Source organism: Argiope bruennichi, chromosome 7 (assembly GCF_947563725.1).
Source record: "Argiope bruennichi chromosome 7, qqArgBrue1.1, whole genome shotgun sequence".
NCBI lineage: Eukaryota > Metazoa > Arthropoda > Arachnida > Araneae > Araneidae > Argiope > Argiope bruennichi.
In genome coordinates, this window is record NC_079157.1 from 76470518 (window position 1) to 76483650 (window position 13133).

General features: G+C 31.0%; 1 protein-coding gene across 2 annotated transcripts; it reads left to right on the plus strand.

Annotated features, from left to right (window-relative positions):
• The first annotated feature begins 4472 nt into the window (after positions 1 to 4472).
• Positions 4473 to 12873, plus strand: LOC129976721 (TD and POZ domain-containing protein 1-like). Of its 2 annotated transcripts, none has more exons than XM_056090424.1 (3): positions 4473 to 4534; positions 5947 to 10299; positions 12518 to 12873. In XM_056090424.1, exon 2 carries the CDS (start codon positions 8797 to 8799, stop codon positions 10297 to 10299), a length of 1503 nt encoding a protein of 500 aa, XP_055946399.1. In that variant the 5' UTR covers positions 4473 to 4534; positions 5947 to 8796; the 3' UTR covers positions 12518 to 12873. The 2 variants fall into 2 exon arrangements, with proteins under 2 accessions (XP_055946399.1, XP_055946398.1); XM_056090423.1 differs by having other exon boundaries at positions 4491 to 4733.
• The last annotated feature ends 260 nt before the right edge of the window (positions 12874 to 13133 follow it).

Here is a 13133-nt window from a genome sequence, read left to right on the forward strand (position 1 = left end):
TGCCTACTGTATCGATCTCTAAATGTCGACTTTATATATAAAAATTTAAGAATTTACTTAATTGAAAAATCCTCATCACGAATGCTTTGGTCACATTGCATAAATAACGTTATTTTTTTATATTCAAATAACATTTCTTGATAAAAAAATTTATTTTTCAATAAATAAATAAAAAGTTAATTTTCTTGATGACGTTATTATACAATTTTATTTTTATACCTTTAATTTAGACCTTGAAAAATTAAAGATGAATTAATAGTTAATAAGGTGCATGTAATTTTAGTGATTTTGATAAATAATTCCTTTTTTAAAATTTTCATTTGAAATTTTTTGTAACAAATTAAAATTAAACAGTAAGAATTTGAATTAATTAAAATTAAATTCTTACTGTTTAAAACTAAACAATAAAAACTTTGAAAATAATTACATATTTTAGATAATTTTTTAACTTATTTATGTATATTCCAATAACTATTATAGAAAATTCTAACAAAATGACGTGTTTCATAATATGAATATTTAAATTTAATTTTGTAAATGATAAAAAATACCGAATGTCTATTTTAAAATTTGCATAATTTTTATTTTTTCCTTTGAATTCATAAATATAATAAACTAATATTTTTTCTAATTTTAATTTAATGAAAATTAAAATTAAAAAAATATGTTTATTCCATGCTGAAGATTTTGTTCATTATATTTTCTTGTTTGTTTCACTCTAATTTATTGTTTGAGTTTACATGTCATAAAATATAAACTAATATGATATTTCAATTCAAGCTAAAAAAAATCACTTTTTTTTATGCCTGAAATTTAATCTGAATCAAGGAAAATTGGGATAATAGAAGAAAATGTGTTATTTTTTACGTTTTTCTTTTATACGTAACATTGTGGATATTTTGTGTATTTACATTTTTGATTGTTGTTATTTTTGTGTATTATTTTATATCTATGTATTAAATATAATTCATTAAGTACACTAATTTTAATAGGTGTTTATCTTTTATGCTCTAAAATATTAATTATATTTATACCTCTCACGTTTAATATGTTTTAAAATATTTTATCAAAAATTTACTTGGATATTTATGTTGAATATTACTGTAGAACCCAATTACGAATACAAATGATTAAAAACTAATTATCATTTACTAATTTGCAGACTGAATTATATTGAAATCTCAGTACGAGATTAGAATAAGTCTTCATATTAAATAGGTCGAATAAATATGTAATAATAACATATGAATTTTTGCAGTGAAAGTACATTCATTTACAGTAATTATTTTGGTACAGTAATATGTCTTTCTTTTCATAAACATGGTTCAGATGATGAAGAGGGTTTCGAAATAAGCTGTACACACTTTCAATTATCATATATTTTTATATCAAGAATTTCAGTTGAAAATTTAATTCAATTAAAAACAGATCCTTATGCATATTAAAATATTGCTGTAATGGGGATTTAAATGTAATATTTATGGAAGAAAATGTCTGCTATTTTGAAGATTCGATAATTTAGATTATTTTCAGATTTCTTATTAATAATATAGATTTAATGCTGTCTGATGAATGTATTTCCATCATCAAGTTTTTAAGTGTGATGAATTGCTATTTAAATTTTTTTTGGATAAAACTGGTAATTCAAATATATAGCTAGAATACATCAAGTAAACGTTTTAAAATCAACATCGTTCAAATGCATTAATTAGTTCCAAAATCAAAAATGGAACTCTTATGCATAAAGAATCAAATAATAAAACTTAGCCATTTTAATTGCATGAATTCTAATTTTAAATTTCGGTACATATTTTAAATAAGTATGCAATTATATCTAAATATAGTGATTTTATTATACAAATATTGACGAAGCTATAAATAAATGCATTTTTCCACTTTCACTTCTCATATATTACTATAATTTTCCCTTTATTTTTGAAACCAAGATGAAATTATTTTTATTTCTAGTAAATATGGCACGAAAATAAAATTCAAATAATTTGAAATGAAAAAAAATGAGATAATTTGATAACTCGATCTAATATTCAGGAGTCGTAACTGAGTAATCCGGTATCTCTTAATCCACAGATCAAGATAAAAAAACAATTTGTAAAAATGTGACTAAATATTGTGCAATACTTAAGCCAATATTCAGGAGTTGTAACTGAGTAATCCGGTATCTCTTTATCCTCAGATAAAGATAATAAAGCAATTTGAAAAAATGAGACTAAATATTGTGCAACACTTAAGCCAATATTCAGGAGTTGTAACTGAGTAATCCGGTATCTCTTTATCCACAGATCAAGATAATAAAACAATTTGTAAAAATGAGACTAAATATTGTGCAATACTTAAGCCAATATTCAGGAGTTGTAACTGAGTAATCCGGTATCTCTTTATCCTCAGATAAAGATAATAAAACAGTTTGTAAAAATGAGACTGGATATTGTGCAACACTTAAGCCAATATTCAGGAGTTGTAACTGAGTAATCCGGTATATCTTTATCCACATATCAAGATAATAAAACATTTTGTAAAAATGAGACTAAATATTGTGCAATACTTAAGCCAATATTCAGGAGTTGTAACTGAGTAATCCGGCATCTCTTTATCCACAGATCAAGATAATAAAACATTTTGTAAAAACGAGATAAAATTTTGTGCAATACCTAAGCCAATATTCAGGAGTTGTAACTGAGTAATCCGATATCTCTTTATCCACAGATAAAGATAATAAAACAATTCGTAAAAATGAGACTAAATATTGTACATAAACTGATATAATTAAAACGATAATTATTTGTGTGTTTAAAATGGTGCAAAAATAATTTTTGCTCAACTAATTTTCTCTGTTATTTATACGAAAAATGTGCCGTATAACATTGAAATGGGATTTTATTTTTAAAAACTAATATTTGAATAAAAATCCAAATGAAATTGGAATTTAATATGTAAAGCACACGTGTTAAATTTAGTAATTCATAATTTCTGGTCTGTTCTTGAGATCGCCAGCATACAGACAGAACAGAGTTATGACTTTATCAGTTTAGAAAAGAGATTAAACGCAAATTCTGCCTTGAATTCTTGAAACATGTACAGTATTGCGTTGTTTGTTTGTTTGTTTCTTATGGCGCCACTGACAAGCCCGCTGTTACGAAGACTGCTATTTATGCCTGAGGGGAACGTCTCTTATTTTTTATAGCAGCGCCAACTAGGGCCAAGAGTATGACTTTGCCACTCACGCATCACTCATTCGCTTGCACAACCCCTTTTTACAGGAGGGCACATTCACACATCTCACAGATAGAACAACAGAAGAACAACCATGCCCAAACCGGGACTCGAACCCGGGACGCCCAGATCACGGGGAAGACGCGCTACTCCTATGCCAGGACGCCGGCACAGTATTGCGTAAATTCTATGAGTGTGAGGGATATTGCTACAGCAGTTAGAGTTGAAAAATCCAGTGTTTCTTGGATTATTAATCAGCAAATTATATTTGGGACAGTTTCTCCAAAGCGAAAGATTAAATGTGGACTCAAACGCAAGACAATACCTCGGAAAGACAAATTCCTTGTACGAAATAGTAAAATGAATCCTCGCAAAACTAGCAAAACCTTCAGAGAGAATTATTAATTACTGGCGTGCGTGTTGATTCATAGACAGTATGGCGGAAGCTTACTGAAGCGGGGAGATGGTCAAGAACACCAGTCAAAACCAGTTATTAACGACTGTAATGAAGAGAAAATGTTTTCATTGACCCAGGAAATATCAATATTCGATTGCACGAGACTAGAATAAGGTTATATTCGGCGACGAAACGCATTTTCTTGTGCAAGGGATTCGATCAACATTTGCCAGATGAAGTCGATCAACATTTGCCAGATGAAGTCGATCAACATTTGCCAGATGAAGTCGATCAACATTTGCCAGATGAAGTCGATCAACATTTGTCTGGAGTACCCATCAAGGAACGACATCATAATCGAACAGTTAAGCACCCTCAGAAACAGATGTTTTGGGGTTATTTTACATCTCGAAGACCTGGCAGCTTGTACCAGTTGAAGGGATGATGTCTAAAAAATACATTTCATTATTAGAAAAAAAAATATGTGCCTCAGATGCAAGTGTTTGCTGGTGGTGTTGGTGCCTTTCAGCAAGATCTTGCTCCATGCCGTAATTCCAAACTGCCAAAAAAAATTTCAAGAAAAGATGTTAGGAAATTTCGGCAGTAAGGTTCTAAATTCCAAATTTTTTTGTCTCCCGTACTTTATTGAAAAATGATACAATGCATTTTGAACCTGCCATCGTGCGTTATTAGTTTGAGTAAATCACTTCACTTGACATTAAACATATAACTATTCAATCGGTATCGTATCTGACATTTATTTAACCCGGTAACCGTAGCTAATATGCAAATATAAGAATCAAAAGATGATATAAATATGTGTCATTATGTTTGTAATGGGGTTCGGTGCTGGTCTCGGGTCCTGTAATGACTGTCTGTGTGGTTATAGGTTTCCCCATCATATCTGTAAATAGTTCATCATGTGTTTAATTTTATTTCCTCTTGATAAGTTGTGTTTAAATTAAACCTTTCCTTTTGTCAGACCCAATCTTTGGAGACCTTTTATTTGTCATCTTTTCCACTGCAATACTTTAATATCAAACGGCTGAATCCCCAGCGAAGATATCACTTTAACAAAAGAAATTAACAGTTTTGGATTGGCTTGGTAATTCTCCTGATGTAAATCCAATCGAAATTTGTGGAGCATAAATAAAAGTCATGTGTGTAAAATGGACTGTTTATTAAGAGAAATACGAGTGAGAATGTCATAAAAGTATGGTTTTGTGATGACTGAATCGAACATTTGTTATAAATTTATGGAATTCATGTCAAAAACGTGTACGCCATCTCGTGAAAGCTAGAGGGACATATTTGCTACTAGATTGCTATACCAACCACGCATATAAATGAACTTATCCTAAAAACAACATATATGAAAAATTTTTGTGTTTGTTCCAATTAATTTGTACAGTACTGTATCTCTTGTTTATTTCGTCTTTCTTGCTGCCAAATATATCTATTTTAGCAGACGGATCAATTTTATTTACAGATATGAAAATGAGCTTCCAAAGAGTTCACTTTGCTCGTTTCCTCTTTTGGTTTGGTTACTGAATATCTTTATCGTATCTGAAGACTGATACATTATAGAAATTTACAGCTACAGTTGACTCAAAAATGAAAGATTTTATCAGTCCCGAGTTTAATGTCAACAAGAATTTCTCCTCTGATAGTTCTTTTAATATCTTCTTTATTGATATCAAAGAATTAAACTGCTTCCGGTTTGGCGACGGACGTCATTTGGAATCGGAGCAGAAGCGATAAGGACGTCTGAAAAAGATTTGCTCTTCACTCGTTTCTTCTTTCGGAGTTTGCTGCCGAAGGTTTGGAGGGCATTATTTGGACTATACAATTGTATCTGAAAAGAAATAAATATAAGAACCAAAGTAATATTTATCTTTTTCTTAATAGAAAAGATTGTTTGGAAATTTCGGCATTAAGGTTCTAAATTCCAAATTCTTTTGTCTCCCGTACTTTATTCTAAAAATGATCCAATGCATTTTGAACATGCTATTGTGAGTCATTAGTATGAGTAAATCACTTTACTTGGCATTAAACGTATAACTATTTAATCGGTATCGTATCTGACATTTAACTCGGTAACCGTAGCTAATATGTAAATATAAGAATTAAGGCATGATATAAATACACGTCATTATGTTTGTAATATGGTTTGGTCCGGTGCTGGTTTCGAGTCCTGTAATGACCGTCTATGTATATATAAGTTTTTTTTTCTTCATATCTGTAAATAGTTTATCATGTGTTCAATTTTATTTCCTCTTAATAAATTGTGTTTAAATTAAACCTTTCCTTTTTTTCAGACCCAATCTTTGGAGACTTTTTATTTGTCATCATTTCCACTGTAGTACTCCAATACCAAACGGCTGAATCCCCAGCCGTTATATAAGATATTACTGTAACAAAGATGATAATGGCCCGAAAGACTTTTCAGTAAATTTTGAGCTATCGGTTGTTGCAGCAGATGATTCATTTGTATCTCTGAAAGGAAATAATCGTACATTCAAGAGGGAAAAAGGATTTGGAAATGTACAAATCATACAGAGGGATGAAGTGCTTCTACTTAGAAACCCTGAATATTTACCTAATGACACTCTGACTGGGAGATTTGGAAGGAAGAAGTGAAAACCAATGAGAGAGTTACACAAATATACGTTCGAACTCGAATCTGCATCGAATACGTTCCATTTCTTTATGTAGTCCAGGGGTGGACAGACTTTTCCAGGGTACGGGCTACTTCTACTTTTTTCAAGGTATTACAGTCCACAAAGTGGCGTAGGTCTACAATATTTATTATAACTTAATAACAAATATGGAATATGTACTTACCTACATAACTACAAACATAATAATAATTACCCCAAATATAATATCAGATGATGCATTCATTGATAAAAATCATTCGTCTAATCATTTCATTCAGTAGTTCTCGTAATATTAGTTAGTAGAAGACTTCGGCTACATACTAATCCACCAATATCTCGGTATATAATTACTAACTGCTAATCTTGCACTGCATTCTAAGCGGTCGTCAATGAGACACGAACGATATGTTGTCTTAATTAAATAGATAGGAAAAATCAAAGAACGATGTTAAATGATATGCAACTTTTTATAAATTAGGATATGTCTATTAGATTCCAAAAGTTATTCTTAGGTTCGGATATACATGCTTTTAAAATTATGCCATTTTGAAGAAAAACTTCATATTCTCTTTATCTCTTGAGAAAAACAATGTTTCATAAATATGTTTCTTTTAGTATGCGCATCTTAGATCTGAATAAAGGTGGTCACCCCGAAATGTCTTGGTGGTCCACCGGTCGATCGCTATGGACTGAATGCCCATCCTTGATGTAGTCGAAAGCTTCAGTGCATTCAAACCCAAATAGAAGAGAACTATCCAAATTGGATCTCTGATGGCCAATGTAATAGAGAAAAAATAATGTTGGAAATTACTTCCTCTGATACAATTCAAATACTTTTAAAATGTAAACTTTCTTTGCCAAATGCATCTGCAAAATATATTCATGGATGTGGCGTCGATTATAGATTTTATGCTAGAAGAAAGAACATTAAAAATATGCATCTGTCTCTTACGAGATTGGTAATTTTGAATAGAAAAAGTGAATAATCACCAAATGATACATTGTCTTTACTATGCGAATGCGCGTTTTCTTGTGGAATTAAATATCAGAACATTGAAAGATCTTTCCAATAGAAATCTGTCCCAAAATATCATAGAGTTAATGAAAACTTGAATGTATGGTTAATCCATTTTCTAAATTTCGTTGCATTATAACTTCACTTTTTCAGGGGCCTTTACTTTTTCAGAAGCTACTGCACAAACTCGCCAGCGTCCTGGCATAGGGGTAGTGCATCTTTCTCGTGATCTGGGCGTCTCGGTTTCGAATCCCGGCTCGGGCATGCTTGTTCTTTTTCTGTGAGGTGTGTGAATGTGCCCCCCTGTAAAAAGGGGTTGCGCAAGCGAATATGTGTGAGTTTCATGAGCTAGAAGTCAGACTCCTGCCCTCGGGTGCTCAGGGGTCTTTAACCTCAGAAGCTACTACACTCCCTTTCCGTGGTAACGCGGACACGACATCATCATCACTGCACAAACTAGGCTTAAATCGCAGACTTCGTCAACGGGTTTGTCTATGGCAAGTGCCATACCTAACAACAATTTTCTTTACTCGTCTCATAAATTACACATATATTAAACAGAATCATCCTTTAGCTTTCTACAATGGAAGGAAATCACTCAATTAAATATTTGATGAAACAATGAAAACAATTTAAATATCGAGGCAGGAATGTAATGTTGTCAGAAATAAGGCAAAATTCAAAAATAGCAAGCTGGTATCGTTGAAAAGATAATTTTTTACGTCATTTAAAATTCAAAAAAATATTTTTGAGCTATATTAACTTCAGAAGTCATGATGGGGAAAATGTCAAACTTTCCTTTAATTGTCAATTAATTAAAATATTAATAAAAATCGTTCAGGAGTGTATATTCCCTCTTTCCAAATTACACATGTGACTTTGCTTGAGATAAAATGGTGTAGTGAATGGCCAAAATGAATAATAATGGTGTATTCATTTGAGCGCCAACGTACACAGAGATGCACACAAACATATACATTCATCTTTATTATCAATAAAGATCACCTTCCATTTCTCCATTCAAATTCATCATAATATCTGGGGTAATCTCAACAATCTATTTCAATCATTATGCGTTTATTTGAAATTATATATAATATAGAGACTATCCTGATGATAGTTGAACAGTCATAATAGTGAAAATTTCATTGGATCTTCAACTGCCATTTATTTTTCAGAAAACCCCCAATCTCATATTAAATCATATGAGCGTTAATCGAAAAAAAGAGGAAAGGCTGTACGAAACACTCAGAACGGTAATTCCCCATTCAGAGTGATAAACAATACTTTTATCTCTAATAATTCTTTTGATAATTTTTGCTATCAAAAGCACAATTCGTAAACAAAAGAATTACTTCATTTTGAAAGGTACTAGGATTAACATTGTGAAAGTCAGTGCATAAAAAAAGTCACTTTAAGCGCATAAAGTCCTCTAAGTATTTTCGGTATCATCGTCGTTGTTTGCAACTTCATTGTGCTTAAAGAGAGACACTATGGATAACGGAAGTAAATACTACACATTCACTTGGTTCATAGAAAATTATAGCTACTGCTTGCTAAAAATTGGGCAAAGATTGATTAGTCCAGAGTTCACCACCGATGGCTTAGAGAGCACTGTTTGGACCCTCAGGCTGTATCCAAGAGGGTACAAAGATAATGATAAAAATTATATTTCTCTTTTTCTTAATAGAAGTAAAGATGATGTTTCTCCCACAGAGATTTCGGCAAAATACGAACTATCAATTCTTGCATCTGGTAGATCAGCTATTTGTTACGAAAAAAATGAATCCGCATTCACAAAGGGAATAGGTCGGGGACTGGTAAGATTCGTAAAAATGCAGGAAGTACTTTTGCATAGAAAGGCTGATTATTTACCTGATGATACTTTAAGAGTGCGTTGTAAGATTTGGAAGAAAGAAGGAAAATTTCAGCCAATTACAGACATTTACGCTCGAACTCGCATCGGAACAGAGCATGTTTCGTTTCTGCAAGTTGTCGAAGATTTCAGCACTCTGAAACCAAATGAGAAGAAGACTTCTCAGTACAAATCTCTTTCACAAAATGGAGGTTCCTTATCATGTAGTTTTTATTTTACTGATGCCTCATGTTGTGATGGAACGATTATGATGGAAATCACACCATCCTGTAAGACACACATCCTTACCAAATGCAAAGTTTTTTTAATGGACCACACAGGAAAAATAATTAAATGTGGTTTCAGTGATGTCCGATTTAATGCTATTAAAACTGAAATGGATAAATTGGCCCTCATCATCACAAGGGGGAAATTATTAAACAATAAAACAGAATATCTACCTGATGATAAACTGACTTTGTTATGTGAATGCATTTTTTATACGGGAGTGGATTATGAGAAAATCGAAAGGATTCTGCAAGAAATGCCTTTCGGGGTTTTTAGTCAGATAAATGACAGCCATCAGAATAACGAACCATGTTCCGGTGCACTGGATGACATAACAGAAATTTACAATAATCATTTGCTTAGTGATGTGGAACTAAAAACAAAAACGGAGTCTTTCCCTGCCCACAAAGTTGTGCTTTGTGCCAGGTCTTCTGTTTTCAAAGCCATGCTGACCAATGACATGAAAGAGACAAACACTAATATCATCCAAGTGGATGATTTGGAAAACGATACCGTTCATCAATTTCTGTTATTTCTGTACTCCGATAGCATCGAGAGTCTCCAGTGGAACTCTGCTGTCAAACTATATTACGCAGCAGATAAATATCAAGTCGAAAAACTGAAGATGATATGTTCTTCCTTTCTGGTAAACAACCTAAGCATATCCAAAGCTAGTGAACTACTTCTTCTGGCAGATACTCACAGCGACTCTGATCTGAAGGCGGTTGCGGAAGATTTCATTTTGGAAAACGACGAGCAGGTTTTTAGTACAGACGAATGGGGAGACTTAATGGAGACTAATCTTCTGTTAGCTAGTAAGACAATGCGCCTGAAATACATTAGAAAACTGTAGGTAAGTCCAAAATAATTTTGATGATTTATAGATAATCTAACCTAATATTGTTCAACTTATGCAAGCATTTAAGGTATTTTGTTTTACTGATTAACAAGTATCTTTCCGGTATTCACAGTCTAGTACTAAAAATTATATGTTTGAGGAAGCAACTTGTTATTTTTTTCTTGCTATCATTTAAGAATAATTTTTTAAATTTTATATTTAAAATGACACTTCATGTAATAGGATTATGGGAATACGGTAATTTTTATTCATTCACTGCATTAACTAGATATAATTTTATTTCTGGTTTCTTTTATTAATTTTGTATGTTGTAATCATGAGTGAATTAATAGAAACTGACGTGAAAAAAGTCAACAGATACCTCTTAACCCTTGGCCTCTCAAACCATTCCATTGCATGATGATGGAAATTTCGATCATAACATTTAGTGAAAAAAAAATTGTACTCAAAACAGGTGTATTGTAAATTGGTTGTTGCTAAAACATTTTCTACTATTGCGTAATAAGAAACGTAGCTGTAAAAAAAAATCAAATATTACAATCATTATAGCGAGTTTGAACTCATTATTCAGCTATTATAATTTTTTTATAACTAATCAGAGATTTTTTTTGCCAATAAAAGCGATAATGAGAGGATAAATTTAAAAGAGAGGAGCAGTGAAAATTTTGTATTGAGCTAAACATGTAAATTTGCATGATGATGGATATTTCCATCACACTGTTTGTTAATTATTTTATATCATATATTTATACTAGAATCCTACCTACTACCTATATCATTTAATCTATAACTTGAATCCTCTCACCCTGATTTACTTCACATTAAAAAAGGAAAAACCCATGCGCAAAGAAGGATTAATAAAGGAGGGTATCTTTTTGTAGGCTGAGATACAATAACTCGACACGGCATGGACTCACAAATTATTGGTAGTCCTTTGCAGAAATACAGAGCCATGCTGCCTCTATAAACTTCTATAATTACGAAAATGTTGCCGCTTCATAATTTTGGTATACGAACTAACTTCTCGATTATGTCCCATAAATGCGCCATGGAACTCATGTCGGGCGATCTAGGTGACCTAATCATTCACTGAAATTGTCTGGAATCGCAACAACAACACCATTCCACTTTCAAAGTCAGTTAATTCCCATCTTCCAGCCATAAGTATTGGCACAAAATGTATTTATGCATTTTGTACGTGATAACACTGCCCATGACTTTTGCCATCTCAGTGTATAATATATTTGTTTAAAATTAATGGGTTTTTAACTTAATAATTAAAAAAATTAATAGCTTGAAATGAAATTTTCAATTTTTTTTCTTCGTTATCTACCAATTAAAGAAGACAAAAATGCTGCTAAGAAACGATAATGTAAGTCTGAAGATTATAAAATCTATCTTATAAACTAGTAGGAGAAAACTTTTATGGCACAATAAATATGAGGAATAGGCTTAACCAAAGGTTATTTGCTAGTATTATTAAAAATACAGCAATCCATTTTTTTTTGTCATGAAGAAAGATCTAACTTTTATATTTTTGCATTACGGCTATTGAAAAATTTTGATCAATTGAAATTCAAGAAAATAGATATTCGAGAATTTAAGTACGATGACTGTTCCAAAAGTCGGACATGCACCAGCAGAACAATATTATCATATTGAAATATCCATTTTAAAATGATTCTATTGAATTCTTGATAAAATTATCTTGAAAGTGCTTTTTGATGATGGTATTATTTCACTTAATGATGGTATTATTTCCCTTTATGGTATTTCACTTAATAAAGTCACTGTACGAGCAATGATATTTGAAAAAAAAAAATGCAACCTTTCTAAAAGTTTCTGCAATTTTTGGCCATTACTATATATCAACTTAAAAAAAATAATTAAATTACATTTTTTAAAAAATATCAAATGGTTTCCTTACAGGCGAAAAAATTTTTAATTATTACGATAAACAATAAAGAAATGATAAATTTCAAACAAAAAATATATCACAGAATCTGCCAAATAGTATATAACAAAGAAAATTAAAAATTGATTAATATTCCAATAGATAATCTTTAAGCAATGACTTATTTTTTAATTAATGGTTTTAATAGTTTTTTAAGATAATTGAACGTCCTAATATTTGATAATTAGGAGATGTGTATTTTTCAGAAATTTATTTATTTGCCAACCAATCTAATAACATATTATAATCCTCCTCTAGGTTTCTAATTATCTGCAAAGAGGTCCTAAACAACATTCTTGTTGAATATCCACCACTATCTGCCATCAGTATGATGAGGTAAACTCTTGACAGTGAGACTAGAAAGCATTATTTCGTTCTTCAAACGTGTTATATTCCAGTTGGCAGGTTCTCCTATATTTGATAATTTTTTATATTATTATTTTGAATTATTTTGGTGAGAGTTTTGTAGTTATTCAATTATAATTCATTTTTATTCCTAATATGTTGATCACGTTTTAATCGTCCTTTTATTTTCGATGATTTTTATTATTGAAATTTATTTTAGACACCAGTTAAAAATATTTTAAATATATTAATTTATAGATTTAGTATGATCCCAATATTTCTTCATCTTTAAACTTCTGATGAATCATGTTTATAAATGTGAATTTCATATATTTTTTTCTGTTTTCATTCATTTTTATGTTGTATCTGTTTGAGAAATGAAACGATTAAAAAAAATTTTTTTTGCGTAGCAATTATTATTTTTCATTTAAACATCATTAATTTGACATGTTTATAACATAACATCTAATATGTTTGGACTTTATAATCTGTTAATAACTGAAATCTTCCAACTCCAGCATTACAAAAT